Here is a 27054-nt window from a genome sequence, read left to right on the forward strand (position 1 = left end):
AAACAGGTCTACCAGTAAATAAAAATGTACAGGCAACCGACAAAAATTAGAAAGTCTGGAAAGAATCTGTATTATTTTTGACCAAGTCCACCTCTTCGGCACCTCCATCAATAAAATCAGTCGTTACTGCCGCGCACAGAGTAGTTTACGGAGTTTCCTTTTTTACCCCGGTTGAGTTGGTGGCGGTAATGCACGATCAATTTTGGATGCCAACCGCCGTTAAACTTAATCGAAGAAGAAAACTTCCCTACGATGGATTTGGCGCATGAGCACTTGGTCAAAAACAAGAACGATTATTTCCTGACAAGACATATTTTCGGTTGCTTGTACATTTGTATTTAGATACAGGGCGGGACTGCAGTAAATAAAGATAGTTGCTCAGCGAAACGCCATATTTTGTGAGTAACAAACGTATTTTGACATTATATTGCTTTCAGAGCTGTCTAATGGAAACAAACATGGTAGCTTTCTGGGCTAGAAAGGCGACTCGTCAAATTCATCGTCTTCTCTGACCAGACCTGACCTAGTTCAGCTTAAATGCAAATTGTATGAATGTAAAGGCAACGTTTGTATAGTAGGCTACTCCTTTCATTATCAAAAGCCGAGCATTGTATTGTAATGGTAATTTATGCATGATCATTGTACATAGTAATTTACTTGCTGCTCTCCAGATTTCAGCTACAATGGATGCTTTACCAGCATGGCCCAAGGGGAAGAAGCTGGTTCACCTGGATCTGAAAGGAGCACCTCCTAGAATTGATTACCTGCACAAGGTAATAGCACTGCTCACCTATCTCTTCCTTATTTGTGTGTTGAATGCAAGAGGTCTGTCTGACATGACCGTTCCCTCTCTCCAGCTGATTGGTCTTTTTTCTGGTCTGGGTGCTGACGGTATATTGGTGGAGTATGAAGACATGTTCCCCTATGAAGGCGAGCTGAAGGTGCTGCAATCCACTCAGCATTCACCATACAGGTTGGGCTATACACATCCACCATACAGGTTGGCCTAAAGCCAATCACTGATATCAACTCTTATCCTCGAACATCACTATCTTGGCCTCGCTAGAAAGTGAGAAAAAAAATGGTTCTTCCTGACAGGTAATGATTCTCCTCTCTCTGCTGCAGTCGTGAGGAGGTCCTGTCCATTCAGGAAGTGGCCAAGTCCCAAGGGTTAGAGGTCATTCCTCTGGTGCAGACGTTTGGACACATGGAGGTGAGAGAGGGGGAACACATATCTGCCTCCCACCTGTTCATATCATACCCCATTTAATAATCAGAGAGATTGAGGCCAATTTATGTTGTTGCATGTGGTTGTATTGTCTTAGTATCTTTGATATTCTTGTCTTTCTTTGCCTCCTTTATCACTCACTCTCTCACAGAACTTCTCACCCCCACCCCCCCCCTCTCTCAGTTTGTGTTGAAGCACAAGTCGTTGTGGGGGCTGAGGGAGGTGGGCCACTGCCTGGGCACTCTGAACCCCCACAGAGAGGAGGGTGTGAGGCTGGTAGAGGAGATGCTTCGCCAGGTGGTGGAGCTCCACCCAGGCAGCACCAGCCTGCACATTGGAGCTGATGAGGTGAGGCCTGGTATTTTGATCCTTTTGGAATAAAAAAAAAAGTGCAGACGAAGGGGAGGAGATGAGGAAAGGAAGCTATATTGAGATGTATACAAGATTGAAATAGCTTTCTAATGATGAACAATGTATGACCCCACTTTAATTGTAAGCCCCCCCCCCCCCCCATGCGTCCTCAGGTGTACCTGCTAGGTGAGGGAGAGGAGTCTAGATGCTGGCTGAGCACACCTGGCCGTACAGTACAGCAGCTGTTCCTCAGTCATGTGACCAGGGTAGCAAAGGGCGTCAGGGAGGCGTGGCCAAACCTCAACATGATCATGTGGGACGACATGTTGAGAGGGATGGACCACGACACACTGAAAGGTCAGGGTACAGGCTCTTAAAGTGATAGTTCTGCAAAGTTACACAAACAATCATTTCAATGTTTTAGCCTGAAAGTAGTCTATGGGCCAGAAAAGTTTGCAATCCACTAACATTTGCTGCTTTTACCTGTTTGCCAGGCAGTGGTTTAGTAGGATTGGTCCAGTTGATGCTGTGGGACTACAACCCCACCCTAGATGTGAAAAACACAGGTAAGAACTAGTGGTTTTACTAGAACAGTTTCACTATGCACATAGACAAACACTATTTGTGCTTAATGTCAATGTTTCCCATCTCCTTTCCCCTCTCCAGTATATCTATTGGAGAGGTACAGTGGTGCAGGGCTGTCAGAACTGTGGGCAGCCAGTGCCTTCAAAGGCTCTACTAATGTCCACACCTGTGTGACCAGCACACAGAGACATGTGGACAACCATCTACAGTGGCTACAGGTGGCAGCAGCCCTGCCTGAAGGCATACACATGCTGGGCATCGCCCTCACTGGCTGGCAGAGGTGAAACGGAGAGAATTCACTTGTTTTCATCTAAATTATTGTGTCATGGGGCAAAATCAGACTTGTCTAAATCATACAATGCGTCAGACTTTTGCGTAAATCATGGGATGTTTGTGCCGAAATGTATGATGTTATGATTTAGCCATAATCTATTTAATAATCTTATTTCAACAATAGATATGACCACCTGTCTGTGCTGTGTGAGTTGCTGCCCCTAGCTCTGCCCTCCCTGGCCTCCAGTCTACAGACACTCACACATGGTCAATACTTTTCTCCATATACACTTTGATGTGATCCTTGAGGTATTGTAATGGCACCTGACCCATGTTGATGGTGGTTCTGTGTGTGCTACAGGCCAGTTCAGCCCGGAGGCTCAGAGCAGGGTGACAAAGACTTTGGGCATCTCTTCTGTAGAGGTAGAAACCATGGAAAGGTGAGACCCTTCATAACAGAAAATGCTCCTCTGTTATAAGGGGATTGTGTTTTTAATCCTAAAAGTGTCTGTCTCTCTGTGCCCTGCCCTAGCTCCACTACAGGTGACTCTGTGCTGTTTCCAGGGAGGAGGTTGGCAGAGCTGGTTGTGGAACTAACAGCAATACTGCAGTCAGAAGAACTCCGCCATTTTGAAGACAACATGTGAGTGAAGCCAGCAGCCACATGGGCTGGAACTAAAGCCTGCACACACTGTAGCACTCTAGGAAGAGGCTTTGTGACCACTGCAATAATGGCACACTTAATGATTTCTTGATTACTCCTATAAAATCCTTGAATTAAAGAGCTCTCTAACCTTGACACATATTGCTCTGTGGTTCTCAGGTTTGTGAGAGGCTGGTTCACTCCTTACCACAGACAGAGAAAGATAGTCAGCCCACTTATTGCTCAGCAGTTACAGTGTCAAGCCATGACGTAAGCATCTGAATGTTTGTTTTCCACCACCGTTTACACGCTAAGAAAGGTTTTTCACTCCCTCATATAGTTGTTTTTTTAAATGAACCCGAACAACCCTCCCCCTAAACAAAAAGAAATGTGCTCACCCGTGTTTCTTTCAACCACCCTCCTCTCCCCCAGATTGTTGGCTCTTGTGGAGCAGAGAGTGGCGATGGTGAAGAAGGAGATGGTGCGTCTGTACCCAGCCTCCACAGCTCAGGAGTGGGTAGAGCAGCATGTCAGCCCCGTGGTGGCTCCCCTCCAGAGGGTCCTGGAGGACACCAGAGCCAGCCTACTAGAGATGGTACCCCAGAACGTCTCAGCTTCTATGGTTGGGCAGTAAGGTTTAGCCTGGGTCCGGAAAGCGATCTATCCGTGCAGACTTCATACAGTGAGGTCCAAGAGGTAGTGAGAAAATTATTCCATGATTTTCAAAAAGCAACTTTTATTTAATTCTGTTTGTTAACAAAAAAAGCAAAAAGAAATGTATAAAAGTTGTTTTTTTAAGTAAAAAAAACACAAAAAAAGACTAGGCGAACCAGTACCTGAAGTCATCCAGCAACACACACTAACTGGACACAAAATATCTCATGCATTCTTTCTTTCAAGCAACAGAAGGCATCTACACTCACCTTCCTCTTGCCAACAGATGCAGTAACTTAGTTAATACAGTCCAGATACAATGTAATACAGTTTATTTGTCAAACATACATATTGTTATTAACACATTTGTCTATGGACAGGAATGTTACCTGAGACTGGTCTTTCGTTTTGTGTATATAAGGCCAGACGAAATCTGTAGTTTACCCTATGAATAATAAATCAATCAAATGTAGTTATTACACCCTTTTTTACATCAGCAGATGTCACAAAGTGCTATACATAACCCAGCCCAAAACCCCAAACAGCAGGCGATGTAGAAGCTGTTAGGTTCATTCTAGAGGTTTTGCCTCCCCAGATTCTGTCTGACCCTAGTGATGGGACCCATCAATGCTGAAAGACATGCAAGTATTTACCTTAACATAAAAACAGGCAAACATTCTTAACTGATCCCTGGAAATCCATGCTTGATTATAGTTTACAGTCACATGCATTCAGATGGATGGATGGTTGCAGTGAGTAGAGACAATCCTACTAGACCAAGATTATCACTTGGGAGGTCTCAAACACACTGTGTTCCCTAAACTGTGGGAATGTTTTGAATGAGTATTTCACACATACTGATTACATTTAAATAGAAAGGTACTGTAATTATAGGGTTGAGTCTAATACAGTAATGATTGTTTTTGAAGAACAGGCAACACAAACTATGAATTTGTTTAAATATTCTGTGGAAAACTCTACCATTGAAGTGTATTTAAGGCGATTTATAGTATCAGGGATACTACAAAATGCTGTAAAATATATTTGGGTGCATTTCAAGTCTGCTGTGGCTTCCCCTCATCTCTTCTCCTTCTACTGCACTGAGTCCCCCTCTTCTCCGGAGTCAGTGCTGGGGTTCAGTTTTATCTTCCTCCCTGACTGCCTCTTCCTCCTGCTCCTGCTCCCAGTGACACTGGAGCTCCTCCAGACCCAGGAAACGCTTGAGCAACGAAGCCACTGCCTCCACATCACTGATGGAGAGGGGGAAAGAACAGGATCAAACAACTAGTTGTGATCAAAAATAGACAGCAAGAATATTTTGACAATCAAAACACTAAATACATTTGTCTAATTTTACTTCTGTTCCATGCCATTCTTGAACTGTTATAGTAAATATTCTACAATGTTTTCAGATTCTGGGAAACCTGTGTTCTGATCCTTTAACACACATCTTCCATGTTAGGTCTATTATAAGACCCTATCTCACCTGTGTCCCCCCCATGGTGGTGCTCTGTGTGAGGGGGTAGGAGAAACCTGTGGCCAGTCGCAGCACCAGCAGGTAGCCCTTCCCTAGGTAGCGCACCTTCTCCTGAACACATACGTCACGCAGGTGCCTCATGTCCATCACCACTGAAAGACCGAGACCGGAGGAGAGGAAGGGTATGGGGCAGGTGACGGAAGGGCGACAACAGGAGAGGGAGGGTATGTGAGGGAGATGGAAGGGAGCAATAGAAGGATGGAGACAGGGAGAGACCCCGTTGGAAGACCCCTGCGCTAACTGGATTCCAATCGTAAAACTCATCCCATCTGATCTACCCTTATTGGTAAAGGAGGTTCCATGTGAAAGTACTGTACAGGACACATTAGGTGATGTTTCTCACCTTTCTCCTGGCCTCTCCTACACATGGTGAGAATCAGAGCATACAGACTGAAGGTCTTCACTGCCTCCTCCCACTCCTCCATGTTCTGCATGGCCACGAACAGACAGCCCGTCATGTAGAAAAGCTTCCACAGGATACTGTCTGGAAAGACCAGAATATGGGGACGAGAGACAGGCAGACATTTTTTTCCATTAATTCTGTAATGGTGATGCCTGTAAATCAGGTTGTACCGGAGCTGTAGTATGCAGCAGCCAGGCCAATGGACGCAATACCTGAAATCAGAAAAAGGACCAAATGCTGGGGCAATTTATTTTCTGACATTGCATTCAAAGAAATAAACTCAGTAAATATACACACACATCATGATCCTACCTATGAGCAGCGACCAGGAGCGGATGCCAGGCGACCTCTTCAGGTGTAACATGTTGGTGGTGTGCCCCTCTACCTGCATATACCCCATCTTACAGACCGACAGGCAGACATGAACAAATTGTATACAATATGGATAGGCAAAAGCTATATAATATAAAGAACCATTGCTTACTCTTGTAATTCTGTGCTTTAAGGAAAGGGGGAGGATGTATGTCAGAAGTAGAACATGAATAATGATCACAGATGAATGGAAACCAGGATGTTTAAACAGGGAAATTGTCAGTGTTGAGGAAATGGGGAAACAGATCTGAAATACAAAATGCTATGTTTTACTTCTGACAGATATCCCCCTTCTCTCTAAGAGCAGGGTTGCCAGGTCAAGCAACATTTCCAGACCAATGACAACTCAAAAAGTGCAATGTATGTCACGACGTGCGCGCGTGCCAATAGCTGTAGTGCTCTCTCAACTCACACACACACACACACATGATTTCTTCCGGGTTACGTCTATGCTGATTAGATGATGACATGAGCTACAGTTTATCCACCCCCTCATGATAAAACATGTAGAGGAAACAATATTTCTAACAACTTGTCTCGGATATTTTAATAACACAAACCCATAGAAGAAGAAAAAACGCATCTCAATCATATTTGATTTGAAGTGTCTTACAGTACTAGAATATAGTCATTGATTTACACCAAAAGTGTGGCGCGTGACGCATCCAAAGGGAACCGGGTTTTACGCATGCGCCCTTGATTGACCGGGGCTCAATGGATTCACTCATGTTCTTTTATAGTTCAATGTTCACGAATTCTGATGTCAAGCCGTCTGGAAAACCGGTCTGGAACCCCCGACTCATTTCTACATCAGACGGTCTTGTGACAGAAACCGTCGCGGAGTCGCATATTGTCCATTATAGCCTTTCAGTGGTATCGTAATCGCTTCAGATATTGCTGAGTAAACATCGCTACATATTATCCTGGCTCAAACTCCCCATTTCTCCTTTACGAAACAGCTTGAAAGGTGTCTGAAGTCATTTGTATAAAGTCAGACTAGTAGAAAACGTCCAACGGGTGAGTGAGTGTGTGCGTGCAGTCATGTAATAAATACGGGAAAATCGGATGTCATTGAGTTCAAGAATTGCCAAGAACGTGAAAGACACACAAAACATAACAAGATAATTCGTTATAATAATGGACTTTAGATGATCTTTTCTTATTATTTAGTATTTTAAGACTCAATTAAAACAAATTATATCAAAAACACGTTAAAGCAGGGGGCTGATTTTTTTTATTTAATTTTTTATTTAATATGGTTTTGTGGATATAACGTTGACCAAAATCATGACGTTAGTTCTACATTTCAAAGAGTTCAAAGTATCAATAAAGTGACTAGTTTTACTCGGTATGTACTCCTTCATATCTCTCCGAAATCTAATAGTGTACGAACATCTGTAAAACAAATGTGTCAGTGTTTCCGGTTCATCATTGGAGAATGCACACTTCTCATCAATTTCTGTTAACATTGACACCATTGTTTTGGAGGGGTACACATTGTGCAAAAATATTTAGGTGCACCTCATCTTATTAGAAATACCACATTTTGAAGGGACAAAGCCAAGACTTTCGACATTGAATGTTTGTTTTTCCACACAGTAGGTCAATTAATTGTTCATCTCCTTACATGTGGATTCATGTTCAAGAAGAGAGCGAGCTGGATAAACAAACCAAGATACACCCTCAGCCTTTGTTAATAGAACCATTCTTAACTAATACATTTAATGGCTTATGATGGAGCCTGGTATAGGCGTCAGGTTATCTGAGCCATGCCAGACATTGCACATTAGTTGCCAAGCAAGGAATGTTTTTCTCCCTCCAATTACTGTTTAGAGATTTAAAGCATAATCATAGATAATTAACCCTTACCAGGATATAAATAGCTAAATAAATTGCTGTTTATATTGGGTCCTGATAATAGGCCTATATGTTCTAACAGAGGCTTCAGCCTTTATTTAACATTTATTATATCAATTATGATGAATGATGTATAATAATAATTTATGATTCGTTTTGTCTTTATTTACTGTATACTATGTAATCCCATTTTGAATACAGTAGTCTTCTCGGAGGACACACACAGATGGTTTGGGTCCATTCTTTGGCTCTCCGTCAACATAATAGTTATCATGGCATAGCCTATACAAATAAAGCTTTATTGCCTGCCTATTGAAACACTTGGTGCAATTATGTATGCTTTGTTGTGATATGGAAGCTGTTTTGTCTGCAGTTTACCATCTTTATTATTATGCTGCTGTTGAGATAAGAAGAATGATCCTGATTGGTTAGGACAGGGCTAATGTTGTAGAAGTTGGGTGGAGTTGAGTCACACACCCACACACAAATACTAGCATTTTAGTTTGGATCGTAGAGTAGTTGGCACCACAGTTGTCCAAGGAAAATGTGTAGAAGTGTTGTGACGATTCCAGGTCTATTCCAGAGTTGGATGGCTTACTGATCCTGTGTTTGTGTGAAGTCCAACCCACAGCCATTTCACAGAAAAATGTCAGAAGAGAACATCAGAAGACGCAGGGAGAAGTGTGAGAATTGCACTAAACAGGTGAGCCCATGGAATGTTTGTGGTTTCAGTGCGCAAGTGTCTCTGCAACTGAAATTGTCCATCCAGTCGTATCTGACCGAGTTGTTTGAGGTCATTACTTTTTGCCCGTTACAGTCAAACATCATATATTCTGTCCAATTCTAACATTGATTAATTTATAGATTTTTTGGTTGATTGGTAATTTCCAGTGCAACAAGAAGCCGAGTGATGAAGACCGTAGTTCCCTTCCGGAGGAAGATGTAGCCAACGGAAAGGTCCCTGCCTCCTCCCATCTCCTCAAGCAGCAGGTGTTGCTGAGTGCCTGTCTGTCCTGTGAGGGCTGTGTGTCCGAGGAGGAGAGCCTAAAGATCTCCCAACAGAACCTGGACGAGGTGGCCCGCGTCCTGGGTCTCAACAAGGTACTACTGGACCACTGACCAAGCTACCTTGGTCGTCTTCAATAGCCACCAAATGCTGTACTTAGTTTCCAGATGACCTCATGCCAGATCTGTTTTAATGTGGGTTGTTATTGCTGGTCTCTTTGCCTGGCATGCAGACTGATTGTTTTATTTCACTTCACTGAAATGTATGGGGCATTTAGTGTTGATGCCAGGTAAATGGTCTCTCTCTCCCTCTTTTTGTCATTGCAGAAGTGTGATGTGTCCAAACACCAGGTCCTGGTGGTGTCGGTGTGTCCCCAGTCTCTGCCTTTCTTCGCTGTCAAGTACGGTCTGGACATTCCTGAGGCCACACGCAAGCTCTGTGGCTTCCTCAAGAGCCTGGGTAAGTGAGCATGTACAGTATCTATGTCTCTGTGTTGACTGGGAATTCCAGACAAGCCCTGTAGTTTCCTCAAAGATATGAGAGAGAGAGAGAGAGAGGTACATTCATTGGCATCTACCATAACAGATTAATCATTCTCTTCCCTTCTTCTCTCTTCTCTCTCTCTGTCTGTAGGAGTGCAGTATGTCTTTGATACCACTCTAGCAGCAGGCTTCAGTATTCTGGAGAGCCAGAGAGACTTTGTCCAGAGGTACAGCAGGAGGCACCATGATAGCCAGGCCCTACCCATGTTCACCTCCTCCTGTCCAGGTAATATTTACACAATCTCCTTGTTCCTCCCACTCTTTCCCTCTGCGCGCACACACACACACCACAACCTGAGTATAAAATATTAAGCAGCTTTGTTGTGTTTCAGTTTAACATTTGTGTGTGCTGTTTGAGGGATGTGTGGCATTATTAAGGTACGGGTATTAAGGGTTGGACCTAGCTCCTATTTGAAAGTAGAGATAGCGGAGCCGGGCTGGGAGAGAGAGATACAGACACAGCCTCACACCACTCCCTTCCCTGGAGATAGGCCTTTCAGGAGGGGAGTCGCCCTCCCTCCCTCTCCTGCTCTCTCATTCAAATCAAATTGTTTTTGTCACATGCACCGAATACAACGGGTGTAGACCTTACCGTGAAATGCTTACTTACGCTCTCTCGTGTACTCGTTCTCTTTTTTTCAGTTTCAGTCTTGCTCGCTCTACACCTTTCTCTGACCCCATCCCTTTAGATAATAAAACCATAAGCTTAGGACTCAAGTCAATTTCATTATTCTATTTCTGTTCAGGGTGGATCCGGTACGCTGAGCGTGTTCTGGGCAGTCTGGTCACTCCTCACATCTGTACGGCCAGGTCTCCTCAACAGATCATGGGCTGTCTGGTCAAAGACTATTTCACCAAACAACAGGTCAGCGCTATTTGTGTGTCGTAACAACCCATCCCATACAATTACATGAAACTCATGAGAACATGTGAATAGTGATTGATGCCACACTATTCATGTGTTTTAACCATGTTACTCATCTCACACAGCAGGTGAATAGTGGTGTCTGCTTTGTGTTTGTAGAAGCTGAGCCCAGACAAGCTTTACCATATAATGGTGGCTCCATGCTTTGATAAGAAACTGGAGGCAGTGCGAGAGGAGTTCTACAACAGTCTCCTGGAGAGCAGAGACGTGGACTGTGTCCTCACATCCGGTACTATGCTCTCATTACCTCTACCTCTACACCCGTTGACTTTTTCCACATTTTCTGGGATTAAAATGGATTTGTCTTTTTTTTTTGTGTCAACAGTCTACACAAAATACTCTGTCAAAGTGGAAGAATAATTACAACTTTTTTAGTAAAAATAATTATGACAAATAAAACACTAATGTGCATTCGGAAAGTATTCAGACCCCTTGACTTTTTCCACATTTTATTACGTTACAGCCTTATTCCAAAATTGATAAAATAACACACAATACCCCAAAATGACAATGTGAACATTTTTTTTTTTGCAAATGTAGCAAAAACTAAAAACATAAATACATTATTTACATAAGTATTCAGACCCTTTGCTATGAGACTCGAAAATGAGCTGAGGTACATCCTCTTTCCATTTATCATCCTTGATATGTTTCTAAAACTTGATTGGAGTCCACCTGTGATGAATTCAATTGATGGACATGATTTGGAAAGGCACATACCTGTCTAATAAGGTCCCACAGTTGACAGTGCTGCAAGCCATGAGATCAAAGGAATTGCCTGTAGAGCTCAGAGACGGGATTGTGTCGAGGCTCATATCTGGGGAGTGGTACCAAAACATTTCTGCAGCCTTGAAGGTCCCCAAGAACACAATAGCCTCCATCATTCTTAAATGGAAAAAGTTTGGAACCACCAAGACTCTTCCTAGAGCTGGCCACCTGGCCAAACTGAGCAATCTGGGGAGAAGGGCCTTGGTCAGGGAGGTGACCAAAAACCCAATGGTCACTCTGACAGCACTCCAGAGTTCCTCTGTGGAGATGGTTGTCTTTCTGGAAGGTTCTCCCATCTCTGCAGCACTCCACCAATCAGGCCTTTATGGTAGAGTGGCCAGAAGCCACTTCTCAGTAAAAGGCACATGACAGCCCGCTTGGAGTTTGCCAAAAGGCACATAAAGACTCTCAGACCATGAGAAATGAGATTCTCTGGTCTGATGAAACCAAGATTGAACTCTTTGTCTTGAATGCCAAGCGGAAACCTGGAGGAAACCTGGCACCATCCCTATGGTGAAGCATGGTGGTGGCAGCATCATGCTGTGGGGATATTTTTCAGCGACAGGGACTGGGAGACTAGTCCGGATTGAGGGAAAAATGAACGGAGCAAAGTACAGAGAGATCCTTGATGAAAACCTGCTGCAGAGTGCTCAGGACCTCAGACTGGGGTGAAGGTTCACCTTCCAACAGGACAACGGAGAGGCTTCGGGACAAGTCTCTGTATGTCTTTGAGTGGCCCAGCAAGAGCCCGGACTTGAACCCGATCGAACATCTCTGGAGAGACCTGAAAATGGATGTGCAGGGACGCTCCCCATCCAAACTGACAGAGCTTGAGAGGATCTGTAGAGAAGAATGGGAGAAACTCCCCAAATACAGATGTACTGAGTAAAGGGTCTGAATCATATTTTTGTTGACAAGCAGACCCATAACATGATGCAGCCACAACCATGCTTAAAAATATGAGGAGTGCTACTCGGTGACGTGTTGTGTGGATTTGCCCCAGACATAACGTTTTGTATTCAGGACATAAAGTTAATAAATTCTTTGCCACATTTTTTTAAGTTTTACTTTAGTGCCTTATTGCAAACAGGATGCATGTTTTGGAATATATTTTATTCTGTACAGGCTTTCTTCTTTTCATCCTGTTTTTTTCCCCATCACAGCCATTAAACTGGTGAAGTCCCTGAGCGGTTTCCTTGCTCTCCGGCAACCGACTTAGGAAATACACAGTCACTACAATGTATCTTTGCAGCGACTGTTTATTAATACACCATCCAAAGTTTAATTAATAACTTCACCGTGATCAAAGGGATATTCAATGTCTGCTTTTTTGTATTTTTACCCATCTACCAATAGGTGCCTTTCTTTGCGACCCATTGGAAAAACCTCCCTGTTCTTTGTGGTTGAATGTTTCAAATGCAATGCTCGACTGAGTGACCTTACAAATAATGTGGGGTACAGAGATGAGGTCGTCATTCAACAATGATGTTCACCACTATTATTGCACACGGAGTCCATGCAACATATTATGTGACTTGTTAAGTACGCTTTTACTCCTGAACTTATTTAGGCTTGCCATAACAAAGGGCTTACTCATTGACTCGAGACATTTCAGCTTTTCATGTGTAATTAACGTGTAATCCCCTCCCAAAAAAAACAAACAACGTCATTCCACTTTGACATTATGAGGTTTGTGTGTAGGCCAGTGAGGCAAAATCTCAATTTGAATACATTTTAAATTCAGGTTGTAACACAACAAAATGTGGAAAAAGTCAAATGTTTTGAATACTTTCTGAAGGCACTGTATAAATCAAATGTTATTTGTCACGTGCCGAATACAACAGGTTTAGACCTTACCGTGAAATGCTTACTTACAAGCCCTTAACCAAAAATGCAGTTTTAAGAAAATACCTACAACTTGTTGAAGAGATAAGAATAACAAATTATTAAAGAGCAGCCGTAAATAACAATAGCGGCGTTATATACAGGGGGTACCGGTACAGAGTCAATGTGGGGGGCACCGGTGTCGAGGTAATATGTACATGTAGGTAGAGTTATTAAAGTGACTATGCATAGATAATAACAGAGAGTAGCAGCAGCAGTGTAGAAGAGTGGGTGGGGGCAATGCAAATAGTCTGGGTTGCTATTTGATGTTCAGGAGTCTTTTGGCTTGGGGGTAGAAGCTGTTTCGAAAGCCTCTTGGACCTAGACTTGACACCCCGTCCGCTTGCCGTGCGGTAGCAGAGAGAACAGTCTATGACTAGGGTGGCTGGAGACTTTGACAATTTTTAGGGACTTCCTCTGACACTGCCTGGTATAGAGGTCTTGGATGGCAGGAAGTTTGGCCCCGGTGATGTACTGGGCCATACACGCCCTGTGGTCAGAGGCCAAGCAATTGCCATATCAGGCAGTGATGCAACCCGCCAAGATGCTCTCGATGGTGCAGCTGTAAAACCTTTTGAGGATCTGAGGACCCATGCCAAATCTTTTCAGTCTTCTAAGGGGATATAGATTTTGTAGTACCCTCTTCACGACTGTCTTGGTGTGCTTGGACTATGTTAGTTTGTTGGTGATGTGAACGCCAAGGATCTTGAAGCTCTCAACCTGCTCCACAGCAGCCCTGTCAATGAGAATGGGGGCATGCTTGGTACTCCTTTTCCTGTAGTCCACAATCATCTCCTTTGTCTTGATCAGGTTGAGGGAGAGGTTGTTGTCCTTGCACCACACGGTCAGGTCTTTGACCTCCTCCCTATAGGCTCTCTCATCGTTGTTGGTGATCAGGCCTACCACTGTTGTCATCAGCAAACTTAATGATGGTGTTGGAGTCGTGCTTGGCCATGCAGTCATGAGTGAACAGGGAGTACTGGAGGGGACTGAGCACGCACCCCTGAGGGGCCCCCGTGTTGAGGATCAGCATGGAGGATGTGTTGCTACCTACCCTTACCACCTGGGGGGCGGGCCGTCAGGAAGTCCAGGATCCAGTTACAGAGGGAGGTGTTTAGTCCCAGGGTCCTTAGCTTAGTGATGAGCTTTGAGAGCACTATGGTGTTGAACGCTGAGCTGTAGTCGATGAGTAGCATTCTCACATAGGTGTTCCTTTTTTCCAGGTGTGAAAGGGCAGTGTGGAGTACAATAGAGATTGCATCATCTATGCGAATTGGAGTGGGTATAGGGTTTCTGGGATAATGGTGTTGATGTGAGCCATGACCAGCCTTTCAATGCATTTCATGGCTACAGTGGTGAGTGCTACGGGTCGGTAGTCATTTAGGCAGGTTACCTTAGTCCCTGTGCCCAAGAACACTATGGTGGTCTGCTTGAAACATGTTACTATTACAGACTCAGACATACCTCTCCCTGTCTATCTGCTTTACCTCTTTCTCTCTCTCTCTTTTCATCAACAATTTTCTTCCTTTCAGCATTTCCAGCCACCTCCTCTCACACAAGATGCCTCAATGCCAGTTATTCTTTCAATTCCCTGTCTCCTATACCTAGACCCACTTCATTACCCCTTCTCTATCCCCAGAAATTGAGAAACATCAGACAGTGTCATTGTCATTCATGTTTATACTATAAACCTGTAGGTTTTATAATTTGTCCATTGTTTAATGTAAATCTGTGTGTGTGTTCCAGGGGAGGTGTTCCACATGATGGAGCAGATGAAGGTGTCACTAGCAGACCTAGACTCCGTCCCTCTAGACCACGTGTGAGTGTTTCACCTTTCACTGGCCTCTTATCAGGAAGTTTGTGTCATTGCGCAATGTGGGGCTCATTGCTCAGTGAGGCGGTGGTGTGTGTGTCCTTCCTCCTAATCAATTAAATCAAATCAAGCTTTATTTATACAGCACATTTCAGACATGGAATGCAACGCAATGTGCTTTATAAGAATCAACAAATAAAATAATAAATTAATAAAAGCTGAAATGTTTTACTACACAACAAACATTAAACAAAAGAGAGACACAAACTGAACAACTAAAAAGCACCCTAAGGAAAAGCAAAGCTAAAAAGATGTTTTAAATATGTCCACAGTTTCAGCCCCCCTCAGGCTATTCCAGAGGCGGGGGACATAATAACTAAAGGCCGCCTCTCCATGCCTCTTGGTCCCAGGCGTTGTGATAGTTAAAAGGCCAGTGTCAGAGGAACTGAGGGACCTACTGGCTACATAACTTAAAAGCATGTCTGACATGTATTGAGGTGCACAATCGTGGATTGATTTAAAAACCAATAGAAGAATCTTAAAATGAATTCTAAAACTCACAGGCAGCCAGTGCAGAGACCTTAAAACCTGTGTAATGTGTGCTCTCCGTCTGGTCAGTACCCGTGCTGCAGAATTCTGTATGTTTTCAGAGGACCAATGGCTTTCTTGGGTAGACCAGACAGGAGAGCATTACAGTAGTCACGCCTGCTTGTAATAAAAGCATTGATGAGTTCAGAATCTAAAATAACACCTAGGTTTTTTACCTGGTGTTTTATCTTTATTACCCATTAATTAAAATATGCGTTTAGAGTGCGGGCTCCCGAGTGGTGCAGAGGTCTAAGGCACGGCATCTCGGTGCAAGAGGCGTCACTACAGTCCCTGATTCGATTCCAGGCTGTATTACGTCCGGCCGTGATTGGGAGTCCCATAGGCCTGTGCACAATTGGCCCAGCGTCATCTGGGTTTGGCCGGGGTAGGCCGTCGTTGTAAATAAGAATTTGTTCTTAACTGACTTGCTTAGTGAATTAAAAAATAATTATCTCTCTGTGCTTTGGCTCCAACAATAATTACCTCTGTCTTGATTTAGCTGGAGGAAGTATTTAAATCACTAGTACAGTCTAATCGTTTGTCCACGGAGCTAAATTCCTCTGGTGACACAGAAATGTAAAGCTGTGTATTGTGTGCGAAGCAGTGAAAATCAATGCTTTCTGATAATGCTGCCAAGGGGTAACATATATAAACTGACCAGTACCGGACTCGAAATCTAACCTTGGTACGCCACATGTGATATGTATTCTCTCTGACTTATGTTCACCAAGGGTGACAAACTCTCAACCGGTTAAATAGGTCCTACACCAATTTAGAAGTGGACCGGAGAGGCCAACTCACCTCTCCAGTCTGTCCAGAAGGACATCATGGTCACCAGTGTCTAATGCAGTACTTAAATCTAAGAGTACAAGGACCAAGGGAAAAATACTGTTGGCACTTAACTCTTTTAGCTATTTGAAAACCAATTTCTCCAGAATTTTGCTCAAGAATGGAAGTTTGGAGATTGGCTGAAAATTGCTAACAACTGAATAATCTATATTTTGTTTCTTTGTTAGCACTTCTGTTTTGTTATTTTATGATATGAAGTACGTATTTAATTGTATTGAAAGCCCTAAACAAATAGTTTATTATTATTATGTGTGTGTCTGTGAGTGTATTTCTGTGTGTTTGGTTCAGTGACTCGGTTCAGTGTGTCACGTTCTTCTTCGTCTCCATGTTAGCCTGGGTGAGGCAGGGGATCCAGCCTTGGTGAGACACCAGGGCAGAGGATCGGAGGGCTTCCTGGAACACATCTTCAAATATGCTGCTTCTGAACTGTTTAGTCTGGATGTAGAGGAGATCACATACAAGACTCTCAGGTAAGTTGCAAGAGGGATGACTGGGACAGAGAGAGAAGTTGAAGACCTTGAACTGAGAAAGATGGAGAGGGAAAGTTTAAATATCCCTCTCATTCTGTCTCCCCCCTCCCTCCCTCTAGGAACCGTGACTTTCAGGAGGTGTGTCTGGAGCGGGATGGGGAGGTCCTGCTGCAGTTTGCATCCGTCTACGGCTTCAGGAACATCCAGACCCTGGTCCACCGCATGAGGAAAGGACACGTCCCCTACCAATTGGTGGAAGTGCTCTCCTGCCCCGGAGGTAACTCATTGGCCCAGCCACCTGTCAGTCACATCTACTTCCTAGTTCTGATTTGGTTTTGGGTAAATGCGACGAGGCAATTGTGAAAACCTGTGTTAGAAATTTTTACAATTGAGTAACCCCAGACTAGGCTGCCATTGAACTTAAATCCACCGTTGCAAGTGTAAAAAATGTAACTGAGGAAGCTGAATTCATGTAGTAATTTAGTGTGATCTTTATTGTCCCAATGAATGTTGACCCTTCATTCTCCCATCCTCTCTCCTCTCTGCCTCCCCCTCTTCTATTCTCTTCCCTCTCTCTCCCCAGGTTGTGTGAGTGGTCGTGGGCAGGCGCAGGGAGAGACAGGAGGCCGGGTGGACAAAGCCTTGGTTCAGCAGATGGAAGAGGCCTACAGCAGTCTACCAGTCAGGCTGCCTGACACCAACCCTGGCCTACACTTTCTCTACCAGGACTGGCTGGAGGGACAGGAGTCAACACACGCCAACACACTCCTACACACACAGTACACACAGCAGAGCCCCAGCCAGACACTGACACACACAAAGCCCCCGCACATACAGTGGTGAGAGACACACACACACCTCTTGTACACACACGCGCACAAACACAGACAACTCCAACACACCTCAACATCCAAAAGCCCAATATGAGGGGTAATCAGGACACTGACCCTTTCTTTTCTAAGGACCATTACAATGCTTCCCATAGGTACCATTGTATAGGTGGGGACAGCCAGAGGACCAGGATGTTGCTTTTGTGGTCTTTTTCACCCTGCCTAAAGAATAATCTATGGAAAAGACTGGACCAGTATATCCCAGAAAGACTTTATTCTGGACTTCAATATGCCACAAGGTGGTGCTGTTGTTCCATCTGTTTCACTGCTCTAGACTGCTGTGGAGGCTGGTCCACTGTGCTCTCACACCATGGAGTGGGAAACAAAGATATGGGAAAAGGACGCTAGTGCCAAATATGTGGGCTAGATTCCAGCGCGAATCAATTATGTGACGGACCACAACATTTAATCCAGAGGGACACATTTGCAGGATGGACAACATTTCATCTGCCAGCCAAAGGAGCAGTAACCCTGGGAGGAATAATATTCGATCCAAGGGGATGAAGCTGAAAAACTCACACAAATGTGTCCTGTTAACATGTACTGAATGTTAAGCCTGTAAGAAGATCTAGATGCCTTAGTAGTATTGCATTTCAGAGGGGTAAAAATACCCAAAATGTTCAACATAAAACCAGGTGTAATTGTTTCAACTGTGAAATGTACATGTTGTTTTGTCTCCTGTGATTCCAAAATGATCAATCAATTGATTGAAAATGCTAGATCTTCTCACTAATAATGCGGATAGTGCTGTTGTGACTGCCATTTGCATTGCGTGTGTTCATCCATGTAATAATCACTACAATCAATTTGGTAAATGGCTGTGGGATAGGGATGGAGAAATATAACCACTCTCAAATTCATAGACAAAGCTATTGAGACTTTTTCATTTATTTGTATTTTGTTTAGCCTTTATTAATACAGGTTATTTTTCTCATTGAGATAACATCTCTTTTTCAAGAGGGACCTGGAGAGAGACTGACCATTTATGATTTAAAAATGATAGTTTGGTGTAGACAAACAGTGAAATGCTTACTTACATGTCCTTTTCCAACAATGCAGAGTTAAAGATATAAAACAGAATTAGTGACACGAGGAATGAATACACAGTGAATAACACTTTCTTTTTCTTTTTTTCATATTCACATTGTTTACAAACAAATGAATAAAACAAGCTCATATTTAGGGTTCTGATGGGGTACAACAGTTGATCTAAGCATGAGGCATTTCTAAGTTCTATTTTTCAATAGTTATTGGGTACACATCAATCCATTTATAAGTCCAAAAGTGAATGTACCAATCACAGATTGGCCCTTTTAAGGTTATTGTTTTATTTGACCATATAGTGTCTGTGTCATATTGATTGATGAGCATTAAAATAATTCTAACCTGGAAATCAGTCTGATTTGAATCAATTCTGAAATGGGACTGAGAATATATCCCTTAGCCCCTCTCTCTCTCTCTCTCTAGAATGCTATAGACACTAGATCCTAGAATTTTGAAAATGTGTGGAAAACCCAACAAATCATCCACCTCTGTTCTGACAAAAATAAAGTGATGCAAAGGTTGCATTTTAGGAGTGCAGGCTAGGGCTCTTTCACCTCTGTAAACTATAGTTGCACGTTTTAATGTCACAAGTACAGTTGAATGCCTTTCTTGCAAACTCAAAACCCAACAATGCAATAATGAATAATGTATTACTAGGAGAAAGAAAAACATGAGAAATAAGAAATATGAAACACACTAAGTAAGCATATAATATACAGGAAATATTTAAAAAATCAGATCCAATACCATATTTGCATGTGCAGGGATGCTGGTGTGATCGAGGTAGATATGTATATGGGTAAGGGGAATAGGCAACAGGATATAAGATGAACAGCGTAGCTGCAGCTTGCACGTGAGTGGGTGTGTAGAGTCAGTATAAAATGTATGTGCATAGTATGTGTGAGTGAGCAAATGAAGGAGTGAGTGTTTGTGTTGGAGTGACGATGTCTGTGAGTGTGTATATATTGAAATAAAAATGCAACCAGAGGATGGCAGTGAACCTGTAAATAGTATGCTGCTGTGGCTGGATATTGGAGCAGGGCCCAGATCTACCCTCTTTCTTGTACAGTGTGTATTCTATTTTGGGAATCAGGAAAGTCTGGTTTAGTTTATTTTCCATTCAAACTGTAAACAGATTTGACCATATATAAGTCACATGTTTGCTTTTACTGTTTGATGCTTTGTCTCAGCAGTGCATACTACATATTGTTTCTGTTGAGTTTGTCATGAGCTTTTGTTTTCATTCACTACACTAAAGCTGCTTGTGTTTTCTTTTTCATTGATGCAGTAGTAGTTCAGATGGGGAGAAGTCTGTCCCTAGTAAAGTGATGCTCTGCATTCTTAACAACACTATCAACAGGGCAGGTCCTACAGGCCCTAGTTTTGTCGACCTTGACTCTTCATGGATTTAGTACTGTAGATATGTGGTAGTGTTGGAGTAGGGGCCTGAGGGCACACCGTGTGTTGTGAAATCTGTGAGTATTGTAATGTTTTTAAAATGGTATAAAGTGCCTTAATTTTGCTGGACCACAGGCAGAGTAGCTGCTGCTTTGTCAGGATGCAATAGAAATACAGCCCCTACAAACATGTGATTGGGAATGTTGATTGAGCCCAACAAAAAGTCTAGTGAAAACAGGAAAAAACTATTCAGGCTTTGTCCACCCTCAGTGCTCATCTTAAAACCTGTCGAGACCTGTCAGAGAGAGACATCGTGACAGTGTAATACTGCATCCTGTTGGCATTTGATTTGTTTAAGGTACCTCCTCCAATGAGATCCATATCATTTGCAGATTGCCTCAGTAAAGATAGGGAAAGTTAAAAGTGGAATATCCACTCTCTCCACCCACTCACTTCTCCCACAGTTATAACCTGGGACACTGCATTGTATGGATTTATTGGACAGAAGAACCTCCAGAGGCTGTGAGCTTGTAAGTGCATTATATGTACTATTTAGAACATTGTGTGTGTGTGTGTGTGTGTGTGTGTGTGTGTGTGTGTGTGTGTGTGTGTGTGTGTGTGTGTGTGTGTGTGTGTGTGTGTGTGTGTGTGTGTGTGTGTCAGGATGTATTAGTCACCTGACTTCGAGGTGACATCTCATGGTTACGCTCAGGGTCTCTTTCTCAGAATGACCTTTAGAGTCTGTGTTTGATGGTAAATTCAGCTGAACTGTGGGTGTTTCTTTTGGCACTGAGGCTGTGGAGAGGTGAAGCTGGTTGAGAGAATGCCCATTGTGCAAAGCTGTCATCAAGGCAAAGGGTGGCTACTTTGACGAATCTAAAATCTATAATATATTTTGATTTGTTTAACACCTTTTTGGTTTTAGTTTTGATGTCTTTACTATTATTCTACAATGTAGAAAATAGTACAAATAAATAAAAACCCTTGAATGAGTAGGTGTGTCCAAACTTTTGACTGGTACTGTATATATATTCCACTTTGACATGACAGAGTATTTAGTTGTACAATTAAATCAATTTTAATCCCACTTTGTAACACAATAAAATGTGAAGAAATCCAAGGGGTATGAATACTTTTGCAAGGCACTGTACATATACTCTTTAAGTTAGTAATGTGTTGTGGTCTTTATTCTTTGTGCTTTAAGACAGATAACTCACTGGCAAAATGCTTCTGTTGTTTCTGTCTCTGGTTTTGGGAACTCCACAAGGACAAGGTACATTTCAAACTGCAAACTTAGGTGAAATTATGTTTGTTTTGGTACAATATAATACAATATAATACAGCATTGTTATATATGATAATGAACATGTGAATGTCCACTTTTATCATTGTATATATATGAGCATATTTATCATACTGATGTCATCCATTGATATCCTTTTATTCATTGATATCCTTTTTGTTTTCCAGGGGTTACAGTAACGTGTGACAATATATCGGTTTTTAATATTCCTGTATAAATTCAATATAGGGCTTTGTACTGTGACGTTTGTGAATATTCAGTGTGTTCACAGCAAACGTATCTTTATTTTCTCAGCGAAACGTGTTGACAACTGGAGAGAGCAACAAGCTCCTGTATGGTTAGCTCTGGTTGTTATCATCAGCGTCATCGCTGTTCTGGGCGTTCTATTGTTTCTAAAAACTTCTCGTTCTGGCAGAAGATTGATGGAACGACTCAACAGTTCTATGACCCAGAGCAACAACAACACTGATGAGAGCCCTGAATGTTCAAGAGAGGCCGTTACCCTGGTGCCTGCATAACATTCAGCGTGAGCCAGTTGTCTTGTTGGTTATTTCGAAATGAACTCCACGTTGACCTCTGCTATGTTGCTGTATGTCAGATGCATTCTATACCAATAAAACACTACTCACTTTTGCACCTAAATTAGTTTTGCACCAACATTTGTGGAATCAGTTAGTGAAATCACTAATAATCGTCTTTCACAGAAAAAAAGGGTGCTATCTAGAACCATCCCCATAGGAGAACCCTTTGAATAACTCTGGTTCCAGGTAGAACCCTTTTCATAACCCTTAAGCTTGTTTACAAAGGGAGTTGGTTTTGGTCTATATATACATTGATGTTGTAATATTCTGTAATATTCTCACAAGCATTGTTTTCATAACTACTAAGCTAAACTTGTTTTTAGTTTTAGCCTAAACTCTGACGTAATTTTCTGGGACTCAAATTAATATAAAATGTTATTGATTTGTGTACAAATAAACGTTTGGAAATAACCAGTCTTCAAAATGTTATTTCTCTCATATAGAGCTTGTTGTCTTGTGCCTAATTATTATCTCCAACAATAATATACATTTCAGTTATCACAGCACATAGAGTACCCGTCAGCAGAAAATAACCACAACACTTCCTGTGAACAAGTCAACAGAGGAAACTCTTCTCTATCCATTTATTCAGTTGTTCACCATTTTACCCTGCCAAAAGACAGTTCACCAGTCAGTTGTGAGTGTTTTGCGCGTGTGGAAGAGTGTGTGGAGCTCTCTGATAAATGCAGCTGGTACCTAGTCGGCAGGATGGATGTTCTGTTGTGGAGATGTGTGCTGGGACTCCTCTGCAGCCCTGCAGTGCTCACCTGGACAGGTAAGTGAGTTTTTAGTTGACCCTAAATGGACAATTAACCATCAGAAAAAAAAGGAGGACCAAGGTGGCATTCTTGTCTTCATAATAACAATATGTCTAAATCCTGGGCCCCTGTCTATCTATCTCTCTCCCTGCAAGTTTCCCAGAGCCCCAGTGCCGTAGCTCTGATGAAGGTCAACTCCTCGGCCGAGATCCTCTGCTCCACATCGCTACCGGACCCCACAGGCCTCTACCTCAGGGGTCGATTCCACAACAACAGAGATGTGCTGTACTTGTCGATAGCTGACAGAGCAGTCGGTAGGACCACAATCCACAATGGGTTCAGAGGTCGGGTCACAGTGGTGTCAGACCAGGACCAGGAGGTCAAGCGGGGCTGTGAGTTCACACTGAGGCTGTCCCAGCTTGGGGTGGAGGACACAGACAGTTACTACTGCAGCTGGAGGTACTACGATACCAAAGGGAAAGTGCTGGTACAGCGGCACAGTAATGGCACCATCATCATTGTCAGAGGTACAAATATTATTATTTTTAATCAAGAAGAAGAAGAAATGTTATTCATCAGGGTTAGGGTGAATTCCATTTTTCATTCAGATTGCCTTTCTCTTCCTGGATTAACAAAGACTTGGTATCCAATCATTATTCTAGAACTGTCTGTTCCACACTTCTTTATGATGCGGTGTGAAAATATCAATCTCTACTATTTCAACGACATACCACAACTGATGTAAGTGGTTTTAATGTGCTAGTACTAGCTATGATCATGATTAGTGCACAATATGTCAGGTATTGTGTTCCAATATGTGCAATATGGACTCACCATATTCCTTTGACTTTCTTTTGAATGAGTTTTCCCTGAGCAGTTGACCAGGCCAGGAAAAACTCTGGGTCAGAGTCAAAGGGCTATAATGAGGGCCCAGAGTTTTTCAAGAAGACATGAAGCTGAACCACTTCTTCTAATTCCCTCTCCCCTCCATACAGAGAGAGATCCAGAGAAGGGCTGTGGCGGCGGTCAGACCAACATTGAACTCATCTTGATTGTGCTGAGTTGGACGGCCTTCATCGTCATCTTCTTCCTCTTCATTGGAGCTCTGATGTGGCGATGCACACGGGTAAGTCAATGTTTCCCTTACATTTGCCACTGCAAAAACATTCAAGTAGTAATTATAATAATTTTCGGGATGGTAAAAACGTTTTCAGTGTAACATTAAACATATTGGAGCAATATATTTTTCAATAAATAAGATTATCTTTGAGAACTAACAATCACCATTTTCAGGGAGAATCTGAAATTCCAAAGATGTCATGGGCTGGGTCCCCCGAATGATTTCTTTGTCATGTTTGAGTCATTCCAGATAGCATAAGAACAAGGCATAGGTCAAGGCTAAATGTATATAATTGCAGGAAATTATCTTTAAAACTGAAAATTCTCTCAGTCCCATGACAAAATGTGTAGAATTGCAGGAAATTAGCTTTAAAAAACAGCAACATTTTTGTCTCTGCAGCCAAGAGGAGGGCCTATAAAACCGTGCCTTTGCCCATGCCCACGCCCACTAACCCCACCATTTTGGATGAAGTCTAAGATGAGTGTGAATATGAATTTAAACATCTCTATGTTTTCCTACAGACCAAAAAGCACTACACACCAGCCAGGGACAATAGAAGACACCACCATCACCACCACCAGCATGTGTCCACAGCACAGGCCTACTGCTGACCCACAGTTCATCTACTCGAGCAGCTCTCCAGGCCATGTCAACTTTAAAGGGATACTGTAACATTGAAGGGAATGGAAGAAGTGATTCTGCAATTGCGGTAATGATTTACCTTTAGAGTGTCTACGCAGTTAGGCCTACTGTCTGTTCTCACTAATGGAATGTTCGTTACTTACTGTTTTTGGCTAGATTTCAGATATATTTTCAGACGTCTGTCTGAGCAATCCATTGTTTGCGTTTATTTGCCAAGTTGGTAGTTGTGCATTTCTGTTCATTGCATCTGACAGAAACATCAGTGCAATTAAATAGTGTGCAATTATGTGCATTTTGTAGGCTACTGTTCTCATGAGCTCTTTCTCACCAAATGTCTGTTTTTCTCTTATTTTGTGTCTCCACTTCCGATTGTTATGGGAATTGTTTATGTTAACAGAAAGACTCTTTCTATGTGACTCACTGATACTAACAGCAACGTACCATACCACATCCTGCAGTTTGATGTCTGACATGCTTTCAGATCATATATCGGCTGCCTAATGTGTGAACGGGTCAATTGTTTTGTTTTTTGCACATCCTGTAGATTTAAGTGTTTCGACAATGTTGTGCTAATCTGTTAGATTATCCTGCTCTTCATCTAACATGTCCTAATGTGACCAAGCTGAATATACATTCCACGCAAGTGAGAGATATAAAATAGGCATGTGTCAGTCAAGTCAACACATACTCATTTAAAGAGATATTGCTGCATTACTTTGTATTTATGGATTCCCTGGTCTCACTGACAGACAGCGGCGAGTCCCAGCTGTTTAGTTGATTTATATATATATTTTTGGGGGGTTGCGTGTTATTTTGGCATTAATACGTGTCACAAATCAGTTTGCAAACAATGTGAAAAAAATAAAGCTGCATACAGACATGGTCTCTTTTTGCTTTCTTGAGGCAGCTTCAAAATGCAGGTGTTTCAGCCTAGCTCAGTGATTTCTGTGGTGGTGGAGCAGCCAGTGGAAAATACGGAGCGTCGAGGTTGGTAATGTTCTTTAGTTGCACCGTGATTGGCTCAGTGTTCTGTCACTCATGGGGACACTACATCACTACAAAATCTACAGGGAGAGCTCAAAAATTCAAGCCCTTGGGTGCTGCCATAGATTTACATTAGAAGTGCGCAACCAAGCAGGCTCAAGGTCATTGGCACAGATAGAATGATGTCAAATCACATTATATCTACCATAGCTTTGATTGTCGTCAATCTAATGGCAAATCCTTTTCAATCCTTGTCATATGAAGAGAAATTAAAGATAAAACGTATCGGTGCTCATCGGCCATAAACATTACACAATAAGTTGGAAATCGCAAATTCAACAATGAGTGGTTGAGAAAGAATCAATGGCTAAGTGAAAGCTTCGCAAAGCAATCACTAGCCTGCTATTTAGTGGAGTGGGTGTGTGGTCTGGGTTTAAGGGTCTCTTTTCCAAGCTTAAAAGGATAAACATTCACAATAACACACCATGGGCCAGAAAAGGTTGAATACATTGACCATGCTGTCAGTCCAGCATGACTTCTGACGTGTTCAAAACAACTGGGAACTCTGAAAAAAAATCTCAGACTGGGAAAATACTTTTTGAACGGTCATCCAACTCAGAATTCCAAGTCAAACTCAGGCCTCTTTCTAGACCTCTGACCTGAAGATCACTAACGTCGTGAATGAACATTGTTTTCTTGGAGTTCCCAGTTGTCTTGAAAACACCATAAATCCTGAGAATTCCAGACTTTGATGACAAAATATTCCCACAAGAAGAACCGCCATGCCACCTTCCTGTTCAAATGAACACAGCACAACAAGGTGAGTCCAAAAATGTGTTGTATGCTGCTGCATAAATGATGTAATATGTCAGGGAGATATGTATACTGTAGCTAAGAAAGTAATACTAAGTGTATGTTGGTAGTAAGCTCTTAGTAGCCCATGTGCGTCACCCTAATAATCTGGTCCCTTTCCCCCTCATAACTTAGCCTACTTTTCTGACTTGGTGGTGCACATGTACCCTATAGCCTGTTTTAGAGAAATATCATCATTGAATATTGTAAGAGCTTTCCTTGTCTGCTTATATGCCCCCTTATTTATCCTACGGTTCTGACTTGGTGTACAGGGACAATACTGTAAGAATGGACCATGTTCTGAATTCTGTTGCTGAACATTTGAAAAATGCTGAACAAATTCATATTGACTTTGTCCATCTTAGCTCGCTTACTAATATCTTAATCGGAATTACGGATTGCCTTTTATCTACTCATCGTTCCCTTATGCCATAGTTTGTACATTTCAATTGTCAGTAGAAACCACATTTGTTAAAGCAAGTCAGCCATATCAGCTATGTTTTTTTTTTAGAAAGGCAGTAAATTATGCTGAATGAACTGTTTCGCTGCCAGACAGGGCTCCGCTGATAGCCAGGTGGAACGGTGGTAAGGATTCACTCCATGGTGCTGAAAAGAAAGCTCTGATATTGGGACATCTTTATGTAGGCCCTAACAGTTTGTGGGCACCGTTTGTCACCCTTATAGTGCAGTTGATGTATTGTTTAGTGTTGTGTAGTGGCTTTGCTGGCATGCAT

General features: G+C 42.5%; 4 protein-coding genes across 7 annotated transcripts; 3 read left to right on the forward strand and 1 right to left on the reverse strand.

Annotated features, from left to right (window-relative positions):
• The first annotated feature begins 226 nt into the window (after nucleotides 1-226).
• Nucleotides 227-4206, forward strand: hexd (hexosaminidase d). 2 transcript variants are annotated; one of them, XM_020460637.2, is made up of 13 exons: nucleotides 227-398; nucleotides 672-773; nucleotides 858-973; nucleotides 1126-1213; nucleotides 1412-1576; nucleotides 1753-1936; nucleotides 2074-2145; nucleotides 2246-2444; nucleotides 2622-2704; nucleotides 2799-2877; nucleotides 2970-3080; nucleotides 3261-3350; nucleotides 3513-4206. In XM_020460637.2, exons 2-13 carry the CDS (start codon nucleotides 684-686, stop codon nucleotides 3712-3714), a joined length of 1479 nt encoding a protein of 492 aa, XP_020316226.1. In that variant the 5' UTR covers nucleotides 227-398; nucleotides 672-683; the 3' UTR covers nucleotides 3715-4206. The 2 variants fall into 2 exon arrangements, with proteins under 2 accessions (XP_020316226.1, XP_031661132.1); XM_031805272.1 differs by having other exon boundaries at nucleotides 259-398; nucleotides 1099-1213.
• On the reverse strand, nucleotides 3910-6504 carry LOC109869998 (cytochrome b-245 chaperone 1 homolog). The gene is made up of 4 exons (XM_031805273.1): nucleotides 5987-6504; nucleotides 5615-5755; nucleotides 5221-5363; nucleotides 3910-4984 (listed from the first exon to the last, which is right to left on the reverse strand). Exons 1-4 carry the CDS (start codon nucleotides 6072-6074, stop codon nucleotides 4982-4984), a joined length of 375 nt encoding a protein of 124 aa, XP_031661133.1. The 5' UTR covers nucleotides 6075-6504; the 3' UTR covers nucleotides 3910-4981.
• A 55-nt stretch (nucleotides 6505-6559) lies between these two features.
• Nucleotides 6560-19031, forward strand: LOC109870233 (nuclear prelamin A recognition factor). The gene is made up of 11 exons (XM_020460638.2): nucleotides 6560-7063; nucleotides 8523-8606; nucleotides 8795-9004; nucleotides 9236-9368; nucleotides 9543-9677; nucleotides 10198-10316; nucleotides 10476-10605; nucleotides 14775-14847; nucleotides 16611-16748; nucleotides 16868-17025; nucleotides 17332-19031. Exons 2-11 carry the CDS (start codon nucleotides 8550-8552, stop codon nucleotides 17589-17591), a joined length of 1413 nt encoding a protein of 470 aa, XP_020316227.2. The 5' UTR covers nucleotides 6560-7063; nucleotides 8523-8549; the 3' UTR covers nucleotides 17592-19031.
• A 1447-nt stretch (nucleotides 19032-20478) lies between these two features.
• Nucleotides 20479-25360, forward strand: LOC109870581 (uncharacterized). Of its 3 annotated transcripts, none has more exons than XM_031805275.1 (6): nucleotides 20479-20610; nucleotides 21285-21377; nucleotides 21551-22739; nucleotides 22878-23249; nucleotides 23718-23848; nucleotides 24364-25360. In XM_031805275.1, exons 3-6 carry the CDS (start codon nucleotides 22673-22675, stop codon nucleotides 24451-24453), a joined length of 660 nt encoding a protein of 219 aa, XP_031661135.1. In that variant the 5' UTR covers nucleotides 20479-20610; nucleotides 21285-21377; nucleotides 21551-22672; the 3' UTR covers nucleotides 24454-25360. The 3 variants fall into 3 exon arrangements, with proteins under 3 accessions (XP_031661135.1, XP_031661134.1, XP_020316737.1); XM_031805274.1 differs by having other exon boundaries at nucleotides 21285-21353; XM_020461148.2 differs by having other exon boundaries at nucleotides 21285-21353; nucleotides 21678-22739.
• Nucleotides 25361-27054: the final 1694 nt, after the last annotated feature.

This window comes from Oncorhynchus kisutch, linkage group LG25 (assembly GCF_002021735.2).
Source record: "Oncorhynchus kisutch isolate 150728-3 linkage group LG25, Okis_V2, whole genome shotgun sequence".
In the NCBI taxonomy this organism is placed as follows: Eukaryota; Metazoa; Chordata; class Actinopteri; order Salmoniformes; family Salmonidae; genus Oncorhynchus; species Oncorhynchus kisutch.